At 33.7% G+C, this 27,842-nt stretch overlaps 3 protein-coding genes across 12 annotated transcripts in view; 2 read left to right on the forward strand and 1 right to left on the reverse strand.

The window, feature by feature from the left end:
- Positions 1–836: 836 nt before the first annotated feature.
- LOC119070046 (mitochondrial dicarboxylate carrier) lies at positions 837–13,763 on the reverse strand. 4 transcript variants are annotated; one of them, XM_037174329.1, is made up of 5 exons: positions 13,616–13,763; positions 1,933–2,118; positions 1,606–1,846; positions 1,410–1,542; positions 837–1,322 (listed from the first exon to the last, which is right to left on the reverse strand). In XM_037174329.1, the coding sequence occupies exons 1-5, from the start codon at positions 13,626–13,628 to the stop codon at positions 1,008–1,010; spliced, it is 888 nt and encodes a 295-aa protein (XP_037030224.1). In that variant the 5' UTR covers positions 13,629–13,763; the 3' UTR covers positions 837–1,007. The 4 variants fall into 4 exon arrangements, with proteins under 4 accessions (XP_037030224.1, XP_037030227.1, XP_037030226.1 ...); XM_037174332.1 differs by having other exon boundaries at positions 837–1,167; positions 13,616–13,747; XM_037174331.1 differs by lacking the exon at positions 13,616–13,763 and adding an exon at positions 7,334–7,461.
- On the forward strand, positions 3,872–10,846 carry LOC119070047. Of its 7 annotated transcripts, none has more exons than XM_037174334.1 (2): positions 3,872–4,019; positions 10,077–10,846. In XM_037174334.1, exon 2 carries the CDS (start codon positions 10,081–10,083, stop codon positions 10,816–10,818), a length of 738 nt encoding a protein of 245 aa, XP_037030229.1. In that variant the 5' UTR covers positions 3,872–4,019; positions 10,077–10,080; the 3' UTR covers positions 10,819–10,846. The 7 variants fall into 7 exon arrangements, with proteins under 7 accessions (XP_037030229.1, XP_037030228.1, XP_037030231.1 ...); XM_037174333.1 differs by having other exon boundaries at positions 3,873–4,033; XM_037174336.1 differs by lacking the exon at positions 3,872–4,019 and adding an exon at positions 7,827–8,003.
- LOC119070042 overlaps positions 12,158–27,842 on the forward strand; it is a 162,670-nt gene continuing 146,985 nt past the window's right edge. Inside the window, exons 1-2 of the mRNA XM_037174326.1 lie at positions 12,158–13,007; positions 25,199–25,832. Coding sequence (XP_037030221.1) covers positions 25,706–25,832 — 127 coding nt within the window. The 5' untranslated portion in view covers positions 12,158–13,007; positions 25,199–25,705. The remainder of the gene's footprint in view (positions 13,008–25,198; positions 25,833–27,842) is intronic.

The raw sequence follows: 27,842 nt of genomic DNA on the forward strand, positions 1-27,842 counted from the left end.
TGGTTGTTTTTACAAATCTGACAATCAGTTCCAATCTGTCTGGTTTTGTTTCTCAAGTGTTGAATCTAAATCTTAGCTGAAGCTACGAAGATGATGAAGATGATGTGCAAAATGCTGTGGTATATTTCGATAATGAGACGAAAATAGGTATAGAAAAATGACGCATCCTCCAAATTGTACGTACTTCTTCTACTTCAGGGAAGATATGGAAGGAACGGGAAAGAAATCTTGTCTGCGTAAACCTTCATTTGCATTTTACTTTCTACTAAAAATTGTACATAATTTTCGGTTAGACTCACCTTTTCCTGTACACCTTTCAGAAACCCATCTTCGTATAAAGTGTACATCTTTTATGGAGTGGAGTAATGTAGATGCTCACATTTTGAAGCGATTCAACATGGTCATTGTACGGACTGTCATGTTGGAAGGAAGAAGGAAATATAAATCGGTCCAGTTATTTTAACTTGCCTTGAGGGATGCGATAAAATTCATATGAAAATACTTAATGACAAATACATCCAGGCAAGTTATAACTAGCTGGTCTTGGGAATTATCGCTCTAATCTTAACATTATATTGTCCCTAGTGTGTGTGTGCTTGCTAGTATTCCAGGTTATGGATAGAAAACATTCGTTCATTGTAAAATTGGAAGACGTCCTTGTGAAGGATTAAATGCTGTTGATCTCATAAAATTTGTTCGTGCTGAGGTAGTATTTTTTAGAGAATATTCAAATCTTTACTCACTCGGGAGTCATTTGTTTCAATCACTAGATTTTATGTGTTGGTTGTTGAAGCGACAAAACTTCTGCCCTGTACTAAAATAGCACGAGAAGTTGTTGACTTTGATCATATAATATTCGCTGATCTGAATCAATTTTCAAAACAACAAAATAGAATAATTACAAATAATAATAAGATTGGAAAAAAATGATAACAACGAAATTTAGCATTTTGTTCAAATTAAATCCACCCACCCCCAAAAACGAACTTGGTTCGTCAATCTCTCACCTACTCTCCTTTCAAATATCCGAAATTCATACGCAATTGTTCCAACAACAAAAATGTGATAATTGTTTGTGGTCCCAGGCGTACGAATGCCGGAACGAATCCTTTGAAAAATCCCTGCGGTCCCAGTCGAGCCGTATACTTTACAACGTCCCACAGTCCGTTGAATTCGCCCTGTTTCGAGTTCATAACTCTAGTTTTCAGCACATCAAGCGGTTGCGTTAAAGCGGTTGCCATTGCACCGGCAATCAACGACGACACGAAATGCGTTCGTGGATCGTCCTTGAAATATTTCGTTTGAAGGAGGAATACTTTGACCTGTAAATATGGAGCAATGTAACTTCGTCCTTGGCAGGATAATATGTGGAAGTATTTGGTAGAAATCAATAGACACGCAATCCTTACTTGATCGTAAAATGCTATCTGCCCAACGGTCATCATAAATCCTCTGGACGATGCTGTCAATGCGCCAGAAAATAGCCGTGATGCTCCCTCTTCTCGACGCACCCGCAACAGGCCATCGATAGCGTTTTTGTAGCTGTGAATGGTCGACAATTTGGAAAATTAATTTTTTCGTTCCAATTTCGATGTCGATGCTCACTTTCTCCTCGACTCTGGCGGCAGTTTTACATCATTTTGCATTCGGACATTCACCATGTCAGCCGGTGTTCCAATAATGCCGCCAATGAAACCGGACGTACCCGCCAGCAATACTTTGCTCGCAAAGCCAGCATTCGAATCCAGCGATTGCTTACCCACTTCATAGATACCGAACCGAGCGGTAGAGTATGTGAGCTGACGAAGTAACGATGCCGATATACCGTTGTACAGAGCAAGAACGCCTGGATATTTGAATTTAAAACGAATTTTGGAATAGAAAACCAATCAACCGACATATCATCGGAAAAATCAATTCAACTACACCGACCTTGTTGACGAACAATTCTGCCCGTCAGCTGTACTATCGACACTTTTCCCTCTTGTTGTGTTTGCAATGTTACCTTGATCAAATCCAACGGATGTGTACAGCATGCGGCACCAGCACTAGCCAATCCGCCGAAATACCATCGAGAAATTCTTTTCTCCTTAAGTTCTTGTGAAGTCATAATTTGTTCTGTTTACAGGGAAAACAAACGCACCATTAATAACACAGAAAATTTACATTTCAACTGCAATTGGATTTGCCTATTAACGGCACACACTTGAAAGTGCATTTTATTAATTAGTTTTGAAAAAAGCGCTCGGTAAGTGGGGATTAACATCAGGGTCAAAAAAATTGAATGGATGTGTTGTAATACCTTAAACTACTAAAACGTTAAAATGCAATGCTCCTGTGCTCACTCTCTTTTTGTACATTTATTTATGCGGAATGCAAAATCTCAACTTTAAGCACCTTAAACACTAAAATCACATTTTTGTTTCATTAGCTTAAATTAAATAAATTATTTTAAATTGTATTATTGTGTATAGTGGAATGGTTCGAATGGACATGACTTCGGTGAGATTTTAACTCCAAGTATTTTGACGGCTGACTGTATGTCGTGAATGTCATGCAATAACATTTCCACTTCTACACGTTCTACATACATGCACACACATATGACTACTCGCTCCACCTATTGTAAAATTGCGTAACAGTTTGGTGGAACATAAATTCGAATATAATACATGGAGTGAACGCAAATTTCAAAAAACCTTAAGTACTGTTTCGCATATTACTATTACTTGAGTTTGTGTATACGAACTGCTGTGAATTACTCGAAATTCAGCCTAAGTCATTTGAATGGAGTACTAACAACAAACTACAGATGAAGTAGGTGTTCACATTGGAGGAAATAACGTGATGAGTGTCAAGGCTGTAAACTTTGGGAAGGTCACGCAGATACAGATACGCGGGTGACACACCACACTTGATGATAACATGGCGGATTTTATACAAAAATTCACCTACTGTGATGATTATCATCGCCGTGATGATGTGGTGAATTTCTTTTGTATGTAAAATCATCAGACGTGGTGTGTTCCCGCGTATATAATAAAATGGCGGTCTGCGTGACCTCCCCAAAGTTTACAGCCTTGATGAGTGTGTCGCGTTTAGTTTGAATAGAATTTTAGTTCGAAGTAGTCTACCCACGGTTAAGACTGTTTTTATTAGAGGGCTAGACCACGATAATTTTCCGATAAAGGGCTTAAACTCCTAACGGTTTTTTCAAATAAGCCAGTAAGTATCCATTTTTGGAAACTATACTCCCATACTATAACCTGAGTCTTAGCCTTTCCGACGACACCACATACAGCGTATTGCATAAATTATACTTTTAATCGTAAGAGTGGAGCCAAGTCGCCCTTACTCAAAATTTCACGAAAATTAGTACATTTTTCATATGAATGCACACATAAATCACGTTCGTTTCACTTTTATTATGCAATTTACAGATTTTTAAGTTGAAAGGGAACAAACATGTTCAAAGCAGAACCTGAGAGATGCCCCCATATCGATGAACTTGTGCTCATATAAAACATGCATTAATCACATAAAGTACAGTACGCACATGATTCTGAATTTTTATCTGGACGAGTGGGGACGTTTAAGGTTATAACGGACGTAATCTACTGTCAGATAGTTTGTGCAAATGAAATATTATTTGTAAGTAAGCTTACATAGCTTCTCGTATGAAGATGTGACTTATAATTTCCAACTAATTGTGACAATTAAAAGAAAAATCTGACTACATTTTATGGGGACACACTAGTGTTTCGCCAAATGACGCTCCTCGTTCTACTCTAAGCTAGTTGAATTGTTACAACAGATGAACCTTTTTGACTTTACGGGAAAAAATCGGTGGATTTTAATCAACTGTCAAAAATGTCAACTGTGGAACGTATATGTGTTGTTGTGTGTCTACAACGTGTTGATCATCAAAACAATGATTCCAATATCAAATTAATTACTGAATTTAAAGAAATTTATTAATTGAACACAATTTAAGAAATCACATTATCTGCTGTGGAAAGGTGTGTACATGCACGTAAGTGTTTTATCTTGTTGAAACTGTACGTTCATAATATCGAAGAGTAAATTTTTGCTGTTTTTGTTTCGAAATGAGACGATCCGATTTCAAATCATGTTTATTGTCAATTGATGTTATTTCTATAGACAATGCATCTAATTTCCGCTCAAACACTTAAACCGGTTTAGCTAAAAATATGTTTCGGTGAATGAAGGGCTGGTACAAACTTTTGCTCAGAGACTGAACTTTTTTTTATTTAGAAAATACTGTAGGAAAAACGTCATAATCTTGGCTGTAAAAATACATTTTCAAATATTCACGTCAGAGCAACGTTACGACTGGCCTGACTGATATATATTATTTACGCTGACAAACGTTAGATTGACATTAAATTGGCACCACAAAGACTGAGAGGTCCTCCGGTTAGATCATCTATTTATCAATACCAAAACGCTTCTAATACCCCCAAACGCAGAATTATGTAACCGGGTAATGTGACGACGACGCGACGCTTTTCTTCATTAATTTTTCAGAAATCTCAGCATCTGAAATGTACATATTCGATGGTATACGAATTTAAAATGTTACACATGACGTGATAGCCACATGGAATATAAAAAAATTGGCTCGTGTCCAATGGTTTTTTTTTTCATCTTCGCCTTCAGTTTTTAATTGAAGTCAGTTGGAAATTGTTAAAGATTTGAAAACATTCTGGATTTTTGAATTGACGTTCAATAAAATTTGTCTGGGTATCGTATAAGGATTGAGATTTATTTACACATCTGATTGACATTGGATCTTCTTATGTTTTTTTTCGACACAAACGACACGTTGACCACTTATCACATGTCTGCTAATACGAAAGACCGTCATTAGTGGAAGGTATCGTAAAAATAACAGACAATCTGTTGATCAACAATAATTTTATTCAGAAAAATAGTTATTTATTCACCGAGCGAAAAAAAAGTCGAAATTGCATTTCGAACGAAGGAAATGTCAAAGAACAAATTTTCTGTGAAAACACAAGGAAATAAGAAAATGATGACATACTATTTTGGCCAGTGACTAACACCTCGATTTCGAGGTCACAACACCTCCAAAAATCGAATTGATTGTTTTTCCCGCGGTAAACACAAGGTTTTTGACAACAAAGACAAACGAACTTTTAGCGGAGGGGTGAGAATGACAATTTTCTCGCATGCGCTGTGAAAAGTTTATTGTAAGTGAAATGGTCGAATATCTTAAAAGTTAACTTAAGACATCGTTTCAATAATACTGGCTAGTGAATGGAATTAACATTTTGAGAGGGAAGATTTTCCGAATAGAATTCGTCTTTTCAATTAATAGTGTTTATCTGCTAGTGCGAAATGTCTGCATTATCTATCAGTTTTTAGGGAGATAAAGTGATTTTTCGCACACGCAGATAAAATATAGTGCCAAACTGGTTCCAAATTGTTATTTTGGCACTTGGGATTATAGCCCTTGCCGTCGGCCCATTGGCCAAAACCAAAATTTGGAAGCAGGTTGGTAATATACTGTTACAATGACAACACAATTGGAAACTGCAGTCTCTAACTTTTGGAAATTATTGTGAAGCAACAACGAAAATAACGGAAATTTAACGTTTTTAGCAAAGATATAACTAAAGATCTTAATAACTTGTACGATGAGCGATCTCTCTTCAGAAAAATATTAATTTTTACGAATTCGAAATTTTATCGGTTCAATATCTTCGGTTCGGCAAGCTGTAAAACATTGTTTAATACAGTTCAATATTCTTTCTCTATACAAGGAATGTTCATGACTAAAAATTTTCCGTATTTTTGTGTCATTGTTAATGTAATACCTATAATGACACCAGTGATGCAGATGTTTTTTTTTTTGCATGTTCGTATAAATTTGCGTAGGTGGACTCACGCGAGTTTATAATTTAATCGATTTCTTGTATCAGATGCTTTTTGCATTCGTGTTATTTAATGATTCGTCTTAGCATGAATCATTGTATTCTAAAAAAAAACAGTGATCTGCAGGTGCGTTGTATAAAGTGTAACGAACTTATCGAGTATAGACGAATGCAATAATCTGGAAGAGATAGTCCGTACACTCTACGGCGTACAGTGAAAATTTAACAATAACAGAGTAGCTCTTAGTATTTCAAAAACTCGCTTTGTCATATAAAACTTGGCTATTGTTGTCAAGACTGGAAAGTGCAACAACCGCTTTCGGTTATTTATTTTGAACTGAAACTGTCGTCATTTATAATTACATTTCTTCTACAGATTTATAACGGAAAGATATGATTGAAACGGTTACAAGTAAAACAATAGGAAATTCCAGTAATCCTTATGAATTCCAGACTCAATAGTTTAGCGAACGAGAAACATTCGCTTAAAATATACTATGTAGCAATACTGGTGTCGTCCATTCATAATAGGGACTTTCTAATTTTTTAATAAAAATCTTGAAAATTCGTGACGCACGGAAGCAATACGACAATGTTCAGATTTCTTATTACAAATACGTGGTTTCAGCACACGTATTAACACATGCAGTACGAATGTATCAGTAGTATTACTCAGTGTAGTACTCAGTGTCAAAAAGATCATTTATTAGCATTACCTTCAACGCTTCAACATTTTTACATTCGAGGATATGTTGTCTCTTTTCGATTCGAGATCAAGAGAAGATGTTACTAGTCAAGATCTGCAACTGCCCTAAATGCTATTGACAGAGATTTTAATCGTGACAAATATGAGTGGTTGACCGGCACTGTTGCAAGCCCAAAATATAAAAAACGGACGAGACGGTTAGATTATTTATTTTTCATTCGAACTCTTCATGCCACGCCACATGTACTCAGTAATTGTGGTTAGGAAAACCGAAAAAACATCAACACCAAACGTTAAAAGCGTTTATACATCTAAATCAAACGTTAAAAGCATTATCGGATGAGTCCAAAAAGCCACAAATCCATTTTCACTCCATTCAACTTACTGTTTCTTATATGTAACGGAAAGCTTAGGTCGTCCATGATTGTATGAATGTAGTCTAAAACCCCTCAAGATAATCAACTATGAAAAAATTAATGAGTGCAACGTAAAAAACAGGACACGACTCTTAAAAAATGTATTTTCCAAAGACTTTGAAAGTTCAAGTTTTTTTTCTTTCTTTAATTGCGTGCACTCTTCCGGCATTCATTTGCACGTATATTTTATAACGAGCGAGAAGAATTTTCTCGTGTTTTTTTCGTTTTCTCCCAATTTTCTATTTTTAATTCGTAACTTCTCCAATCATCCATCCACATTCAATGAACTTTACCTTGAAATAAAATTGCGGTCTCCGAACGTTATGATGTAAAAACTGGGTCAATGGTCAATATCACAGTAAAATGTGCCGATGACCCCGCGTGTTACCGTATTACTTAATCAGTAATCCTTTGAATCTGTGTGCATGAGCGTCACACTCGTTGAAATTATTTAACACAAATTGTAATTTTGTTTCAAATAATAAAAATGAAAATTAAAAATATCCGACGCGCTTATCACTTTGATTCAATCAGTTCGCGCATATCATTCATTAGGAGAAAAAAAACCTGAAGTGAATGAGTCTTTCAAACATCACAAGCAACGTTTCGCCGATCACTGACTAAAAAGCGTTATACTCTCGGAGTAGAACTCAAAATTACAAAAAAAAAAAAAAAATTTTTCGGCTGAACTATTTTTCCGTGCTTAGAAGAAATATGGATTTGCCTTGGCAACTAGAAAGCAATATATTGGATGATATTTGAATGATGTTATTCAGTCGTGTATGTGTAATTGTATCATTCTCGTTCAATACGAGCGATTAAAATATTAATTTTATTTTGTTGTCCAAATTGCTATACCGAAGAGATAAAAGATTTTTTTTTATATTTGTTGGTTTTCGATGGTGTATTGGTGTTACTCTGTCTGTTCTATGTATCGTTCAAGTTTTCTACGAAACATTCAATGTAAGCAAATAGAAACTCATTTCACTGATAGTGACTATAGTGACTGATATTTTGTCATAGTCGGAGAGACACAACACATTTAGATAAGTTAAATTCAATAAATCCATACGATTGATGGTTATGATGGTTACATTTTCCAGTCGAAGCTTGAGTGAATATTTCTTTATTTGGACGAACTTTTGACAAAATTAAAAATTCTCCGTGCGAGTATTTGCCAATGCTCAGACCTTTTCTATGTGAATTTCCATCAATAAAGCAATATCCCAGAGTCAGATGGTAAGACTTGTAAAATATTGTGTAAATGTACGGTATAGCCATAGCCATATATTATGTAGAATGTAGATTATACCACATACGTTCCGAAGATAGATGCACTTACACAATGCAAAAACATACTTCCCTTGGGTATAAAACTTACAAGTTTTGTATAAATTTTGCAAGCATCCCGTAAGTCCTATTGTCGTTCAACCATCTGACTCTAGTTATTTTGCTTTATTGTAATATACAATGAGACATAAGACAAACTTTTAACCGAGACAAATCTTTTTGGTTACTATTCATACAGCCGTAAAAAAATTGAGATGTGCAGTGTTACGCGTCAGCTGAATTCACAAGTTACTTATATAGTATAGACATCAAAACGCTGTCTGGGCAAAGTCTAAGCTTGAGTTATGTGCGCATAACGCATGACGTCATTATTCTGCGTGATCATGAGTTCAACCGGAACATAAAATGGTATACATCTCAAAAACGATGACACTACACTCAGTAATGGAATACACAGTTCTCCAGAATATCCGCAACACTTTAAGTTCGCTCTACCCCAGTTTAACTCTGCTCACAATGTTTGTTCTGGTTGTTTGTTTGTTAATTTTACTTTCATAGCCGAAACAACCGCAGATTACAGTGAACAGAAGTTTTCCTGTCTTAAGTCTGTGTGCAATTAAAATGATTAAAATATTTCATCATAAATTCGTTTAGAGTGAGCAAACATCAGAACAACAACAGTGCAGTAAATTTGAATTTACTTTTTGTTTAAATTTGAAAAAAAACACGAGTGCAGAACTCAGTGTGTTGAATGACGAAACAACAAAAAGGGAAGCCTCTTAATTTCAGCATAAAGCTCACCTGCAGGAAAGCTATTTTCACAATTGGGTGTCGAGTCGATATAGTCGATAAATGCTAGTGCACTATAGTGACTTGGTTTCATTTATTTTCCTTGTACCAATACTTTTCTGGTACAGAACAACTTTGGTAACTATACATTGTATTGTGGTAACTAAATTTAGTCACGGACACTACAAAGTTAACACCCGCCATAGCGCCGCAGGTAATAGATAAACCAACAATGCCAGTACAAATTTAGAACGCTGTAACTTGTATTTGTTCAGTTGCATTAACTGCAACACATTTTCATTGTATCGAAAATTGATATTATTCCTCATCTATTTCGTTCTACGTTACACAATCTCAATTAACAACACTGTACATACAGCCGGTTTTTTTTTCGTTATTTTTAACATCAAAAATTATTTCATTTGTGTTTAATTAGTCGATTTTCGGTCAAATTTATTGATAACACACAGTCATACCCATACAATAACAATGAATTATAGATTACCAGTCATCACGGTGTTACACATGCTAATTAATAGATTCCATTTCGGTTATTAACAGTATCATCGGATAATGACAGCATTATAAATATCAGATAGATATGAAGGAGACGCGTTTTTTTGTTGTACTCGTAATGGAGTTGTTTGTTTGCATATGGATTTATCATATCTACAACAACGTCTGGTGCTGGCATAGTATGACTTCGTATCAGTTTTATGCTTTTTAATAGAATCGTCAAATATTATTGCAAAAATTGGAATTAGCGTCAATTAGGCATAATTTATAGACAGAAGCACAGACTCATATACCATAATTGCCTTGACCAGGACAGTTTTAAACAAAAATGGGTCGTCCATCAACGACCTGATATTTAGATCACCTTCCTCTCACTCACTATTCTTCTGTACTTCTGTGTCATGTAACATATGTAATTTCGATTTTCATTTCTCTTTTCAGAATAATGGCCCGATCGGTAATTCTAGCGTGCAATTTAAACGAACCAACCGATTTCACGTTCATCCGCCAGGAAAGTGATGTAGATGGAAGTTTTCTAGTCAACTGCATTTTGGGTCAAACATTTCTGACACCAAACGCATCGGCAATTCTAGTTTGCATGCATCACACCTACGACCATTACTTCAACGCTGGCAAACGATTGAACTTTAACTTAAACGATGCACGTAACAGAGGCAATCTGATCGTAATCGATGTGCTCAAAGCCACGGCGGATACACTCTGTAAATTCGATTCAGCGACAATTAAGCCTGAAACAGTTGTCAGCGATATTGTAGCGGACATTGAATTGAAAGTGGCAGACTTGTTACGAGTGAAATCTTCCGTTACGGTTATTTTGGACGATGTACATTCGCTGAGTCATTTAAAGGCGAATGAACATCTAATTTTAGCCCTGTGTCGACGGTTGCAAAGATTTAGTGAAATGCTTGCACCGAAGCTCCGAGTTATAATTAAGCTGCACAATTCGAATTTGTACGAATGTTTGGCCAACAACATATCGATGCTGGCTCAATCGGAGATCCAAGTAAATAAATTGACGTCAGGCTATTCGAAAGAAGTGGACGGCCGATTAGTGGTTAAGAGAAGTAATGGTTTTGACGGCGAAAAGACTGTGTTGTATAAAGTAAACGAAAGAAATATTGTTGTAATGCAACCAGGTGAACCTGGACTCAATATTTGTTGAATAAAAATTGATTTTCAACTTACGACAATAGAAGCACGTCTTTCGCTTAGCGCTCATCAGAAGTTAAACTAAAGTTCACCCTTAGCACAATTAAAGAAGATCCATGCTATGAAGTGTCATTTATAAAACTGTAGTTGGAATGTTCCGAACCATAATAGTTAGTGTGGAGTTTATAAATCAAACAAAACTGTTAGCAAATGTACCACTGGATATATGCTGAAAAGAAAATATCACACATGAGGTGTGATAGTGAGAGCAATGACATATTGTTCAACATATAAGTGGTATGATCTATTTTATAGCACAAAAGAACAACAATGGACTTCTTCAAATTCCATCATGGTTCATTTTCTCTGTGCTCTTCGACTGTATGCAACGCACAAGGTATTGAGGGATACTGGCACTAGTACACCCCATCACAAATACCTTACCTTCATATATATCATATATATCTAAAGAACAGCTGCGTGACGTCTTTGGAAAGTAAACATAGCAAGCAAGCACAAAGCTTTCCAATCGAGTAATATCCCGTTTAGAGAAAATGTTTCCTCGATAGGAGTGCATTCACTATTTCACTGTTTTACAGTAAAAAATGTGAAAAGTTTGAGTATGAGTTAGGTCATATGCATTGGTTGCTCCATTGATCTATTTTCAAACACTTGGAATAGCAAATAGAATCGTTCAAGTTGTTCATATACCATTTTTTCATAATATACGCGTGAAAACCGGATACAACGATACAGTGATACAGATTACTTTAGCACAAATTTGGAAAACTGATTGGTAAAATCACTAGACCGAGTACGTCGTACGCTGCTGCTTCATGTCTCGTGTATATTATGCAAAATTACATTTAAAAAGTTGGAACGATTCTTTTGCTATTCCAGTGTTTGAAGATAGAAAGCAATGGAGCAACCAATATGATGTTAAATGTCAAAATTTAAATCCAATCAACTTCTAAGTTTTCTCACCAATTTATAAATAACTTCGCTAATGCTTTTCATACCGTTTACGAACAATGTATCAACTTTATAATAAAAATTGTCGTAAAATACCATCGACTTTTAGGCAATTGCCGAAGATAATTAAAAGTTTACTATAACAGAAAATCGTTGTTGCCGAAAACTATAACATTCAGAAAATTAAAAAACGAGTCGATGTTTTTGAACGACATTCAACAGGCAAGGCTGGTACAAAAATCAAAAATGTCCTAAGCAGCGACAATAAAAATTGTTCTAAGTTACTACACCCCTGCGGTATCATAGCAAGTTTTGAAAACTTTCAAATAAATTAGATAGACAAAACCGAGCTATGGTGATGCCCTGTACACGATATTTGAAACGGTCTAGAAATATCTCGGTTTTTTTCTTGATTCTCTTATCCAAGTCACATTACCAACATTCGTTCGATCAACAGATGTCACTGCTTCACCGAGGTGATCTCTTGCGCATGATTCACAAAAGGTGGTAAAGTAGCGAAAACCGTAAAACCGTGAGTTGGTATTTGTGTTAAAATATCGTGCAATGCAATGTTGGACGTAAAAAAGTATAAACTTAAAGACGAATCGTGTGTGCTTTGTAGAAACTGTTTTCAGTTTTAGACGAATATTTAACCGTGACGGAAGTACACGTTTCGTTGACTCCGCGGGAACGTGCAGAAAATAATAAAAATACAAAAAAAAATATTATTTTTTTTGTAAAAATATTATTTCTGTTTTCAAATAATAAAAAAAAACCAAAACTGAGAGAGAAACAAGTTCTTGTCTATATGGTCATAATGTTGACTCTTACATGAAGAAAGAAAAAAATAATTTTTAATCATGTTTGTGGTACATGATGAATTAAAAGTAATATTTTGTTTGATGGTTTACGATAATTAAAGGAGAAAAAAAATGAGATCTCACAAAATGGAATTGTGGCTTTTGGATAGATTGTGATAGCAAAGTGAAAATATATTTAACACAACAAAAAATTGAAGAAGAAGAACAATAACAACAACAACATCAAAACGGGAAATGTATACATCTCTCTGTTGTTAGTATGTTCGGTTTAAACATTGAAAATTGAAAGACAGTTCTTCACTTTTCCCTTTGATTTGTTGTTGATTTTTCCGGAGAACTTTTTTTTGTAAAAAAAAAAATTGTACAAAAAAAACATGAAAATTTTTCATCATCAAAACTACTGAAATCGGTAAAAAAAACTTAATTTTTTCATCTTTGTGTTTGTGGTAAAATGTTATGGAGATGTTGAGGGAATGTGTCAAAATAAAAATTCAAACTCGAATCAGATGTTTGTGTTTTGTATATACACATACTGTATTGTGCAGAGTTGCCGGATTTACTGTGTGTGGGAAATTGCAAAATATTATATATACAGTAAAAAAAGAACCACTGACTGTGTGTCGTGATATTGTACGGTTAGGAAAACAAGTTTTTCATTTTGTTTACATTTGAACCGAAATGAAAACCTTATTATTATTTCGGGGGGAAACCTTTTAAGTGTTTTGTTTGTATTTCCATAAGTGCATGCACGACGAATTTGGTTAGATATACTTTTTTGGTGTGTTTTTTTTTATGTGCACAGAACGAAATAGAGCAAGAATCGAATGGGAAATTGAATTGGAAATAATACACTAAAAAGAAAAGAAAGAAAAAATCGAAAAAAAAAGAAAACAAAATAAGAAAAACGGAACGAAAAAAGAGAAGAAGAACGTCTGTTGGTTCTGAAAAACGTTGGCTTTTTTAAACATAAAGTTGTTTTTTTTCGAGTTGACGAAATTGTATATTCTAAGAAATTACCTCGCACACTCATTCTCAGGGTTATTGAACTAAATATTGAAGATTCGCTGAAAATGTGTGAATTTAATACACTTTGAACCTTTAATTTTATGTCACAACTCAATATAATTTACACCAAAATAAAATTGCATTTTGGTTGACACTTTTGGACGTAACAATATTGTGGTCCACGACTACTTTAATTTACCTTTTTTTATTATGCAACATACATTTCTGTATAGGTATACTTACCATACTCTCTTGCTGCATTACAATATTTTAATTTTACATTTTTTTTGTTTCATATAAAATTTTTATTTCATGTGCCTACGATACCATCGCCTTGAATCACCTTTTCGTTATATTGTATATATATATCTCTCTCCATCCATATTTACGCGAATCATTTGATTTTCGTGTTAAAAGAGTTACACATACACAATCAACAACCGAAAAAAAGTTAGTATAGAGTCGCGTTTTTTTGTCGGTGTTGGACGTGTATTGCAAATTATATACATTGCCTTTGTGTTTAACTGTTAACGATACACCTTTGTGTTCGTAAAATAAAAATTGAATGAAGAAAAAAAAAAGAATCTGACAAAGATCGGTTTTTCGTTCATAAAAACCACTTTGAAAGTTAATATCATTCATTTTGAAAAAATCAAAGGTTGACTGGATGTGAGATCATACGACCTCTTAATACAATAAACTTAAAAGATATTTGTTACTCAGCCAACTATCACTATCTTAACATGTTACAGAGTCTGTAACAGACGACAACCAGTATTATTATCGGGTTTGTTACTTCCATCGAAGACAGTTAAAATACTGGTTGATTTTAAATCTTGTACTTCATTTTTTTTAACATGCATTTTATTATATAAAGGACCATATTACCAGAGCTTGATTTTTCGTCGATATTGTTATCGATAACAGATGAAAAGCCGTGTGTGACAGGTTATTGGTGTGATGTTACCTATATTTTAATAATTATTACAAGTGAAAAAGGTAGCGCATAATTATGTTTCAAGTAATGCAATGCATTCAATGCATCCATACAAAACAGCTAAATTATCTTAGTGAATTGAAAGAAAGCAGAACTTTTTTTACAGTCAAATGAGATCGCATTACATCTGGCTAGATAGTTTTATGATGCAATAATACGTTGAATAGATAGGTGATACAAGAGTTTTGAATTTGATCAATGGAAACAATAAATTCAATGATGCCAGTTTGTCAATTTTCTGGCCCTAGAATGATCTTTATCTAGTAATTAATAAGATTTTAAAGTTCATGTACACAGGATCGTCACAATATTGCAAAAAGGTACATACGAAGGTTTGCAGTCGGCATTTTAGGCCAGGATACTGAGCGTCAATATCTTTTACACCAAACAAGAAATTGACAGGCAGCCTACAATAATCAGAAAAATATGTTAAACGATGTAAGGAAGTTCTTATGGCACTTATTTACTTATACGTTTAATTATATCATATAACCTAAAACGTGGGACATGTTATAGATATGTCCAATGTGATTAATACTTACACAATATATTAAAACTTGCCACGAGTATAATTTCCTCACATCATTCAACATATTTTTCGGATTGTAGTATTAAGATTTGATTATGTAGACAATTTATAAATACATACTTTTGTAAGTTGCACCAGCCTTATTCCTTAAATTTAACAAAAAAAAATAGACCCAAACAGTATTCTGTATGGCACAGCGGTAACCTGACATTAATTTATAAATTATTGTGAGATACGATATTGCGGCAAAATTGATTTTTTGGCCTAACTTTGCCGTCTGCGTTCAAAATTTCAAAAATTAAGATTTAGTTCTCAATGATATCTTTAACGAAGCGAACGTTCATTACGCTAGGGTTGGTCAGTATTCGTTATAATTTTAACTTATCAATCGCCTATTCTTTGACCTTATAAAATTTTAGTAATCGAATGGCTCGTAACAAAACTGATTTACTCCAAGACAAATTAATGCCTTCAACATTTTATCGATATATTGACTGATTTAATAATTTCACTGCGAAATTCCGCCCTTCATTCTCGATAAGATCCGAATTATTTACATACACCAAGTGCTAGATATTTTCCTGGCTCACAATTTCGTTGTGCCTGTTGGCTTCGCTTATTTGAACAATAATTCCTTCTTAAAGTTTCCTTTCACAGAAGAGCTCAATGAAAACTTGTTTGTCTATAGAACTTTAGAGTTTCGGTTTCATCGATACGATAAGTTTTACAATTTCCGGTTTCGTCTACAATAATTTCGGGAAAAAAATCCAGTTTGGAGAGAAGTTGAAGTTTATAATGAATTATTACCGCAGGGCCGGAACAAAACAAAAAATTGTTTCACATAAAAATTTTAATTTTATTAATTTAATCGATTAATATTTTTACGCATGAACGAAACACAATAAAAATAAATAAAACGAAAAACACGAAATTGATTATAAATTAAGGTTTTTGTAGTACAATATGCCCATTGGGAAAACATTAAACATAATAGTTATTTGGGTAAATTATTTGTTTGCCATGTTAAGCTCAAATGATATCGTCACTTCAATCATCACTTACATAGATATATAATACCATCAATTGGGTTCAGTTCACATTAAGCTCAGAGCATATTTACTTTAGTAAGAAGTTTATTTATTTTTCGACTCTTTTTTTGTTATAGACTAGACAGAGAATTTATTCCGAAAAGAGACAGCTACAGAGATTACTTAATAAAAGAATTTCATGTGATTAAAATAGCTATTTTCGATTAATCTATTACTTTATAGCACTAGTGCGAAAATAACATCCATTTTGGTATCGAAATGGCATTAGAAAAGTGAACATTTCGTAATGAAAACACTTTTATCAAATTAGAGGCTTCTGGACATATGATCAACCTGGAATGGCTAGACATCTGTTATCGACAACGATGACAAATATACGACATGAGATCCGTCTTGTATTGTCTTATAAATGTTTGTTTAAGAAAATGAAGTAAAAACGAAGTAATAGATTTTGTATCTACCCGAAACGCGAAATACTCATTTTATCCAGCACCAATCTAGTTATCAAATACCTAAGAACATACGTTAATACAGTGAACGACATCTCAAATGTCTCACTGTCATTTTTTTCAGAGAATGTCATTGTGAATTTGCAATGACACAATAAAATTCTCAGAAAAATTTGACAGTGAGACATTTGAGATGTCGTTCACTGTAGAGTCAATGACAGCTACTACGAATGCCCAGTGAAATTTCAGCATGAATTTGGTTTTTTAACGGAAAATCGGCTCCTCATCTAATATATAAAATATTTGCGCAACAACATTATACCTTAAAAACTTGAGTTATGTGATAAATGTTGACTGCTGCGTCGAGGAAAACTTCTTGAAAATTTTGTTCTTCTTATTGTTCAGTGCTATGCATTTACGTTTCGAATCTTGAAAGCGAGACGCTGAACTACGATGATGTTAAATGCGAGCACTTAATTCACTACAAAACTTTGCAGCTTACATCCAACGTTTGTCGAAATCGTATAGGGCTACAACGCCTTGGAAAAAGAACAGTGCTGATCAGTTTACAATTCAATAAGGACTTGCTACATTACACACCCATAACTCCTACTGTACCTGCATAACAGTGTTTTTCCTACATGAAATATGATTACCCTATCCCTTTGCTTATGGATGCATTTTTGTTATTTATTGTTTTGTTTCGGATGAAAACTTGCGTCAAAACAAATTTTTGTAAGATAAATCTTCATCATCCACAGGAAACTTTTTCATTGAACGGTTTTACTCCACAGGCATCGTTCTTTAGTCGAAGCAAAAATAAAAATTTCTAAAATAATTCTGCCTGATTTATTATTTTCGACTTATTATATTTCTTTCTATGGCTTCTTTGTATATAATATGCATACATCACACTGCCATCCCATTTCTCGCATATCTTTGGCGCAAAGCGCCATAAAAATGTCATAAGCTAATATGATGTTATAGGTGACACGACACAAATGCATTTTGCGACAGAATATACAAGTGCACCATTGTCATGTTATAGCAAGAAGAGCGAAAAAAAACTAATGCAATTTCACTATAAGAAGGTTAAGAATGTGCCATGTTTATAAGCCTGTAAAATATGCCAAGTTTAAGTGAGCAAATGCACTCACACGAACATAATCTGGAATGGTATATCATTTTCCCACTTCGTGGGTACTTAATTTTTTGAAATAAAATGGAAGTAACTAACCAAAAAGCTTTTTTGTTATAAATGTGAGGAACATGGAGTATATCCGATTGTCCGTTAAACAAAACATGTTAAAAAGCTTTGGCTCTTGTTCTATCACAGACAGGTAATACTCTTCTTTGGGTTATTTATGGAACAATAATAAATTTCATTATCTATGGAATAGAGGAAGGAGTATATCGAGATGAGGACCCGAAAATACTTCGAAATGTGCATAGGATTAGGGATTTTTCATACCCGAAATTGTCATTTTATACTTCTAATAGTATACTTCTATGTACATTTTCTTTATGTAGAAAAAACAATGCAAGACTTGAATGCCTTTTTTTTAAATTGAACGTATAAATTCTGTGAAGAGACGACCGTATTGACTGTGACTAACGAAACAAATCTCATCTAACCTGAATCTGTAGTGTGTGTTTTTTTCTATCTTCTTCTTCATCTCTTTTATTCCGTGTTATACGATTTGATGTCTTTGAGTCGAGGTTGCATATACACTTTCCTCAAAAACATATTTTGTTCGAAACAATTGTGACGAAATGGAAAAGAAAAACAATTGTCACCTTCTCCGAACGTTGTCGTTGATAATATATACGAATAAAAATGTAGATCTCGTTCTGGTATTTGAAATTTCACGTTTCAATTGAATCAATTGAAAAAAAAAGCAAAATTCAATTTATGTTACGCAAGTTTTTAACTTGTGTTATTTGTAACCGTCCTATAATACTTTTCAATTTATTAGCGCAATAATTCGACGAAGTATAGTGTTTTGTGATTGATACATTTGGGGTCTTTTTCTATTTATTTTGTGATAATTATTTAAAGAATGGGGTTGGACCACTATTTTATTATTGCAACATGTAGAACTGATCACTGGGAAACTAGCGACATTGAGCTGGAAAAAATCAATTCAGTATATAACGAAAGATTGAGCGACCAACATCCATCATTGCACAACAAACACATGGTTAACCTGCAAATTGAACATTACAAATTTATTTTGTGAATAATGCTCTGAAAACTGGATCGGATCAATATTTTAATCATGAAATTCGTCAATCTCGTTTTTAGGAAGCTAGCGACATTGAGCTGGACAAGTTCTCAACACTTTAAAATGCGATATTTAACAACAAATATCACCCCAAAAATACGTCGATGTTTTTGAACCGCAGTTGGAAAATGTTTTTTTTTAATCAAAAAATATCGCATTCTAAAGTGTTGAGAGCTTGTCCAGCTCAATGTCGCTAGCTTCCTAAAAACGAGATTGACGAATTTCATGATTAAAATAATGATCCGATCCAGTTTTCAGAGCATTAATCACAAAATAAATTTGTAATGTTCAATTTGCAGGTTAACCATGTGTTTGTTGTGCAATGATGGATGTTGGTCGCTCAATCTTTCGTTATATACTGAATTGATTTTTTCCAGCTCAATGTCGCTAGTTTCCCAGTGATCAGTTCTACATGTTGCAATAATAAAATAGTGGTCCAACCCCATTCTTTAAATAATTATCACAAAATAAATAGAAAATTCATTCAACCATTCAGATGCATTCACAATTGACGATTTTTTGGTGACGGTCATTACTGTTAGTGTTACTGTTATCGGTGGAATTTACTGTTATTGGCGAAAATGCTGACGACCCCAATTAACGTTTAGGTTACGTATTGAACTGAAGGTTCTACGTCTATTTTATATAGGGAAGGAATTATAAAAAAAAAAAATTCCACATAATTCCATTCATTCCACAAGCGTTACCACAACTCAAATAAAATGTGTGTAGAATCATTAAGTGACAAAATTCATTGAACCTCAAGATTGGTTCAAAATCATAACGGTTGAGGATTAAAATCAAGGGATTGATTTCACATTACTCATATATAACTCAAAATCACAATTGATAATTCATTTAATGACAAGATTCTACATTCAACCGTATGTTAGAGAAAGTCATTGACTGATCGATATGCAGTCTAGTTGAACAGCAACCTACTTAAAGTTGGCAGACCGTTCATTGTTTTCTATAATTGTTTTCTTCTTCTGTAAATAATCTGTTGTACGTATAGAATGTGCAATAAGCAGCAATCGACAAACGAACAGGCCTAGGCTGTGACCTATGTAACATTCGGGACACATTTGAACACTATACCTCGGCAGGTACACAGCTTTTATTCCCTTGACTGAAAGTCAGGGTCTTACACCAGAAAATACCATAAAATGTGGCCAACAAAAAGGTTCACTGTGATTGAAAATGTATGAAATGCTATGAAAAACGTTAAATGTGGGTAACAAAAAATCGTTCAAGGCACGATAACTTGAGTAATTTTTAACCAATTTGGATGATTCTTTTTTTTAATACGTGGAATTAAAATCCCGAGGCTAAGTTCGAAGATGGGTAGGACTAAGAATCTGGAAGCTGTCCGAGAAAAATGAGATTTAATACTGTTGATCATATCCTCAATTAAAACATAGCTAACGCCGACCCGTACGAAACACCTATTCGTATCAAAAGCCTTTAATGTGAAACTCTTCATTTCTCTTACTTCATTTTCTTCTCTGCTGAAAAACTATTCTCCCTTTAAAATCACTTACATTATCCACTCTTTGACTTGTTATCATATACAACTAAATTGCCGGAGGCAATATAGACAGCCCCGTACGAAGACAAATTTCATAAATTCCTATTTAAACAGCTATATACCGCTATATTTAACTATATTTCACTATAAATAAACATTTCACAGATAAATATATGCTATTTTATAGCTCTATATGCCTGTATATAGCTCAATATAGCTGTATATAGGTATATATAGATGTCCGTATATGGAATCCCTGAAACCCCACACACATAACAAATTATTTCCATGTTAACAGAAACTCTCTAAGTATCATTTTTCCCAAGATATTTCTATTTTACTAAAATCCAATATGGCCGCCGGCAGCCATTTTGTTAGGAGACCGGAAATAGTACCGACGCTTTACATTCGTTAATACCTTTCAAACAAAAAAAAATTCATGAAATTCGGTCAAAATTTACTCGAGATATTGTCAAAATACACCACGTTCACTGTACTTCCGAGTAGCCAGATAAGAGCTCACTCCAAGAGACCTAGCTCACGCTCCGGAGAACATAATTTCATAAAAAAATTTTTCCCTGATTGGTACGGTCAATACCTATCTAATAAAGCTAAAACAGACGAAATATGTTCAAATGTGGCCGACCTACAAGCAAAAACTGCTTGCCGCCCTGTGCCTGTTCCACACCAAGGGGTCTAACTCACGAGTCGGTCATCCGATTTCCATAAACTTTTTTTTTGTCGATCGGTATTGTAAATACCTTTTATTTGACGTATCACTTACAAGTTTAACGTTTAAATGTCCGGAGATATCTTCGAAAAACCGTAAAGCACTTATTGGGCCACAGCTCGGGAGGGGTCGATCCAAAATCACTCATCTTCGAACTTAGCCTGTCTTTTGACATTACCAAACGGGAAAAAAAAGAATTTTCAAAATCGGATGCGTTTTACTCAAGTTATCGTGCAGACAGACGGACAGACGGACAGACGGACATTTTTTTTTTTTGCGGATTTGGCATCTCTAGACAACCACAATAGGTTTCCCCTTACTCAGGGAGTCCAATTCGACGTGTTACAAACGTATGCGTAAACCCATAAGACCCCAGTACTTCGTACGGGTCTAAAAAGATTACTTCGATGAAATTTGATTTTGTTTGGTAGTGTGGCTAAATCATATAAGTTTTCGACGTGCATGAAACTAGTAGGAAGAATAATTTCATCATTCGATGCCCAACTATCAGTGATAGTTTGTTAGTTGACTATCAAATTTGATAGTTGACTAACAAATTTTAATAAAAAAGTTAAATTTTTGCAGGCAATATAAGACGAATTATCTCAACTAATTTCTGAAGATTTTTTTTTAAATACATGGAATTAAATGAATCAAAGAGAATATTGTAAAAATTTTACGGCCAGAGCGAAGCGAGGATTATTTTTTCTCGGTCTACCAATAAATTTCTCCTTTTACAAATATTTTTAATCCCTTTACCATTATAGGGTCGAAATCGGTACCAATTTACCGAAAATATTGGTAAACTGAGTTATTTTTAACGATGAACCAAAAACTAATAAAATTCATTTAGTACCATGTCACCATGTGAAGGTATATGAAATACCGGGGGACTTCTTTTTTTTACGCAAAAGTGTAAGAGACGGACATCTATCGCACTTTTTTACTTTGTGAAAAAGTTCTCGTTCCACATTCACAAAACAAACTTCGCATCTACTATGATGTAACAAAAAAGCAATCAAACAGAATAATAGACAGCTCATACGGTTCAGACAGTTGTAAAAAATCATTCCACCTTACGCACGATGGTTTCCAAGAAATTTTTTTTTGTCAAATTTTACTGTCATTGGCGTAATTGGCGTCATTAATATAGTAAATACATTATGTATTAAATGTGACAAGTTTTTATGAATACGTCAAAAATACATTTCGAAAAGTGTCAGTCAAGGGACCTGACCCGCCCAAAAGACGGGACCTAGTAAATAGCAGATAGAAATATTTTCTTTAGTACCCTATCAAGAAGGATACCAGTATCCGGCCATGTATGATTAGAAGGACACAAATATTGTTGTTCCATTCATACAAAAATTATCGAAGAAACACAATGTGTGGCTATACACGCCCAGAAAGGAAAAATTGAACACATAAATGATGTAAATCTGATAGCTTGAAAAATGGCGTACATAATGGAAGCAGTACGTGCACTACAGAGATGTAGACCGGCTATAATTTAAAAGAAATTTTACTATAATACATAAATCGTTGTTTCACTCAAACTGTGTTCAAAATTCATGCTGACTCTGATAAAAGAAATTAAAATTTAAAATGAGACTTCTTTCGGCCTTTTGCCATTTTAAACGTTGCCTGAATGGGTTAGGAAATAAGATTTTTTTTTGTTACTGCAGCTATATACGATAATTGAGACTGCAAAGGCGGTCACGTTTTGATTTTCTGTTTCATAAATTATTTTCTATCAACAGTATCATGGTAATAGTCCAATATTATGAGTTTATGATGTAACCTTTAACACACCGTTTAGACCTCTGACCATTTTTCAAAAAAAAATAATCAAACCTTAAATTTTATAGTTAACAACAGTCCAGTCAGCCAAATAGTTTCAATTTTAAATTGACTTAAAAAAAAAACTCAATAAAAAGTTTGTGAAAAGAATTCTTGTGATCGAATGTATTCTTTCATTTCAATTTGATTTAAACATTTTTCATCCATTTTAGTTGGTCGTCATTAGTGAAAGGGTGTGCGAAAGGATGTTTAGCATAGTTTAGTAACTATATTTCATTTATACAAAACAATCCTAGACGGCATTCGTGACTACCAATATCAATCTAACTAAAATTTTTGTGTATAGTGTTCTTATTGTTGGATTATAGCCGTCTTTATTTTTGCAATGTAACGGACAAATTACATTCGGAAAATTTACATGAACATTTATCATTTGAAAGTTCAGCTAGAGTTAGAATCATTTTTCATTAGTCAACGAGAACAGTACCACTAATGTTACGACTTCTTTGCGAAGAAGCAATTATAAAATCAACATTCACGACTACTTATTCACAAAAATATGCTGAAGTAAATTCAATGGAATTTTCGTATTATAAGGCGAGAGTAATTTTCCACTTTAATAAGAAATTGACTTAAATCAATTTACTGAAATCGTTGCTAAATGATGCCTGTGCAGTAAAATTTCGTAATAATTCTATTGAAGATGAGTATAATCATCTTATGTTATTACTGACATCATTATCAGTATTATTATGATAGTTATACCGTTCATAAATTGAGATGCATTTCCAACGTGTACACACAATTTTCATCTTTAGTTTCTTCTTCTCATCCTTTAAAAAAAAAATTGTTTTTTTTTTTTTAATTTCATTTCTATTTGCATGAGCTTTTCTTATACTAAAAATTAATTATATCAATTTTGTATTTTCTTTTTCTGCGAATTACCATAAAATAAATTGTTTTGAACTTTTTCCCAATGTTTCCATATAATTAACGCAGTCAAGTCAGTTTATATTGCTCTCATACCGAGTTCTTTCATTCAGCTGTATAATGTAGTTTCTGAACGGAGAAAACTTGAAAAATAACGACGAATAAAGAAGAATATGAAAAAAGAAGTTTTGTTTTACGGACTAGTATTTCGTTACATTTTCCATGCACAGGTATATTATACTTATATGTACACCTACAGAGATGCCAAGGTAACTTTATTGAGGCATATAAACGAACTGGGCATTTTATACAGAACAATAACATGATACACGATACTCATCCCGATGTAGTGTATTTAATTATTTATGAGTTTTGTTTCACTTGTCCGCTTGTATACGATTGCTTTTATTTTAGGTTGTTAATTTTGAGTTTGAATGTCTTCATTACAGCAAATCTAACAGTAATTGTAGGCTATCCTTGCAATTCAAAATTAATAGATTAAAAGATGAAAAGTGAACTACTTAGCACAATGTCGCGTCGCCTCTTATACTGAGCATATTATTGAAAAAAAAAAAAAAAATAAAATTATGAAAATATCTCATATCTCGGAGATATCCGTAATTTTTCAACATCCATAATGTGGCATTTTTCATTTTCATTCGACCCCTTCTTCAAAAGTTGTATCAAAACTAGTATGATCTTCAGCATTTATCCGTTCAGAATATATAGTGGTACTGTGTATTGTGTGAATCGCTAATCGAGCGATGAAAATAGAACGCGTAATTGTGTACAAATGCCATTACAAGCTCACTTTCGCAATCACCTATGTCATGGTCACATCACTTTAAATCGATGAAATTTTGATATATTTTTCTGAGTGTGTAGCTTCAATAGATGGTTCATAGAAAACAATGCTTCAATAATTTTAGAAGTTCTTCTCCGCAGAATATAAACTGCAGCTGAGAATTTTCGCCGGTTCTCAGAAACATTACGATGAGTTCGGCTGACAGTTAATTTAAGTTTCATTCAGATCCATCGAGAATTTCCAAGCACTAACCTATACTAGATTATGTAGCAAGTCTCAACTAATAACACTAAACTAAACTAACGAAATATAATTGGGGGGATTAAGACGTTCTGAGGCAATAACACAAAGAAAATTATCATCTGCTCTGGGCACAACTCTGCACAACTAAATTAAATGATATAATTCCATATCTGAAAATCATCTCCTGCATGCACTACACGTATTAAATTTGGCAAACATAAAATGATAAACCGACTTTACCGTTTTTCAGGAAGAAAGTGTGAAGCACAGGAAGAACTAAAATTAGATAAAAGCTGCCTACAGTGGAACGAAGCAACAACGGAGTGTGTGTGAGTGTTAGAGAGAATGTGTATGCGAGAGTGAGAAGTAATATGCATAAAAAGTGGAAAATATATTTTTAAATAAATTCAAATTTTAAATGTAAAAAATCAATTATATATTACGGCTACGTTACGTGAATAATGTGTATATAATTCACCTAAAAAAATACTCGCAAGCAAAATAATTTTTTTATAATTTTGAGTGTATGTTATGTCTATCGGTGTTTATGTGTTCTAGTGATTAAATGAAGAAAAATATCGACAAAGGATTATTCAAAATTATGGTTAAGAATAAGTAAAGTGCTAAATGAATTCTGTAAAACAATTCAACGGCATAAATTTTCGTGAAAGAAGCCAATAAGCAAAATTATTTATAAAAGAAGAAATTTTCGGTTCCACTTTCATTCATGTTGTGGTGATGTTAGTTTTATCTGAATATGCATTTGATTACGTTTGGGGTGATATTCATCCTGGTTCAACCATCAACAAGATACAGGATCGACTATCTGGACTCTGCGTCAGATTCATACAGTTATGGTGTTTTTGGAACTCCTTTACCCCAAGGTAAGACACTTTAAAAGATGAATACAGTTTTTCTTTCAATTTTTTTTTTACATAATTTTCTACAGACGCCGACTTTGAAATGAATAGCTCATTTTGTTTCAGCTGACCAACTCATACAAACAACACCGGCTTTACGTCTTTATACTGTTTCACTACTACCACGCGCGAGCGTTTAACTATTTCACCCATGTAGACATTTTCGTTTGTATTAGTGGGCCAGCTGAAAAAAAACTGAGTCACTTAAGTGGCTGATCCCAGATCCCGAAGTTTCCAAATATGAAATTGTATTTCTATCATATAAAATATGCGATTACCTCTTTTTCAACTCATATTGATAGGGTATTGAGCTCGTAGAACGATTGTTAAGTTTTGAAGGTCATATTACGTTAATTAGAATTTTTATATTGTATCCACATTAACATCGCTGTGAGAGAACGTGGGTTTTTGAATACTTAGTTTGATGAACTATCATTGTTCTGAACATTTTAGAATAAATTAAACAATTTTTTTTCCACCAAAACAGAGTTTAATTAACGTAAATTAAGTTGTCAGCACATTTTCAATAACAACAGAGATAACGCAACTCAGGTAGTCTTGTTTGAAGTTACAGCTGCGGTTGTTTTTATATTGAACATACTTTATGTTTTCGTTATTTCGCTGGTATTTAATGAAAACGAAATAAAGTTCAGGTAAGCCTAGCTGCTTATTCCTCAGAAATCTAGGCGAAGACATACAATGCCCTTTTTCCACTGCAGTGGCGTTTGACAATTTCTCCATTATGCCTGTTTCCATTGTAATTAATTTTCAGCCTTGTGACGGCCTTTCAAGCCGTTCCTAAATAGCTACCGCTTTCACAAAATTCTTTTTATCTTTTTACGTTTCTCTCATTTCCTCATAAGATTTGAACAGTGTTATGTAACGATGGTGAGGCATCTGATATCGAAAATGACTTCGGGCATCAACGACAAACTCTATAACTAAAGAGGTTTCATAAAGCTAAAAGCATGTTCAAGAAAAATGAAGTAAAAAATTCGAAATAAATCTCTTCGAAACACTTAGATCAATTGAAGGAATAGATCGGATAGTAAGTCTGCTGATGCATGGATGATGATCAGTTTATCTCACATATTGTAATTGCACTATTAAACTCGTTTGCGTCTCGTACTCGTGCTAGCAGCTTACAGTGCAATATACCAATCATCTGAACCACTCTTTTTCGTCGTTTATTTATACCGGTTTTTTCTTTCGTGGCAAATTATTCGTTGAACCCAATATAATGACTAAGAATACGACACCTCAGAGTAATTTTCCAATTCCAATTCAAATATTCTGAAATTGAAGTCAGCAACAACGCCCCTCATCATCACAAGAAACAGATTAGTTCCACAGATTGAATATGACACTGAATACATAAAAAAAAGTAAAATGTCAAAAGTATATGCGTTGAGTTTCCTATTTAATAGAAAATAGCAATTCAATACGCCATTACATGAAAATTCAATATTTCCATTTTGATAGACTTTGCATTCAGATTCGTTTACACCCAGAAAAAGAGTGAATAAAGATTGATGGTTTCAGATACGAGATTGACAATTTAAAACCAAAGAATTATGCTGATGAAAAGAAGATTTATTATGTAATCAAACGCAATATAGTGCAAAAGAAACAACGATCTGTGGAAAATAAGTTACACACAGCGGAGAAAATAGAAAATAATCATTTTTTAAGTAAATTCCAATAGGAACTTACCGCTCCGATTCCATACGTACGTTATAATGTATATATACATTTCATGGGAGTGGATGATATATTCAATTTACTTATCTTCCATGTAAGAGAAATGTATTCAATTCAAACGAGAAAAAGTCGAATCAATTTATTATTCAGTCAACCTTTGAAGAGGAATTGGATATGTATTGCGTTTGCTTATATTCCAAAACATTCATTTTGATAAATTTATCGATTTATTTAAAATTAATTAGACTCAACGTTTCGGACAAGTGCGAATAG

Source organism: Bradysia coprophila, assembly GCF_014529535.1.
Source record: "Bradysia coprophila strain Holo2 chromosome X unlocalized genomic scaffold, BU_Bcop_v1 contig_45, whole genome shotgun sequence".
NCBI classification, from domain to species: Eukaryota; Metazoa; Arthropoda; class Insecta; order Diptera; family Sciaridae; genus Bradysia; species Bradysia coprophila.

Bases quoted from the DNA above. Each gene is read 5' to 3' on its own strand.
- LOC119070047 (XM_037174334.1), top strand. From the start codon at position 10,081: ATGGCCCGATCGGTAATTCTAGCGTGCAATTTAAACGAACCAACCGAT.
- LOC119070046 (XM_037174329.1), bottom strand. The intron at 1,847-1,932 runs GTCGGTGTAGTT...TCAAATATCCAG, and splicing joins CAGAATTGTTCGTCAACAAG to GCGTTCTTGCTCTGTACAAC. The intron at 1,543-1,605 runs GTGAGCATCGAC...GACCATTCACAG, and splicing joins CCGCCAGAGTCGAGGAGAAA to CTACAAAAACGCTATCGATG.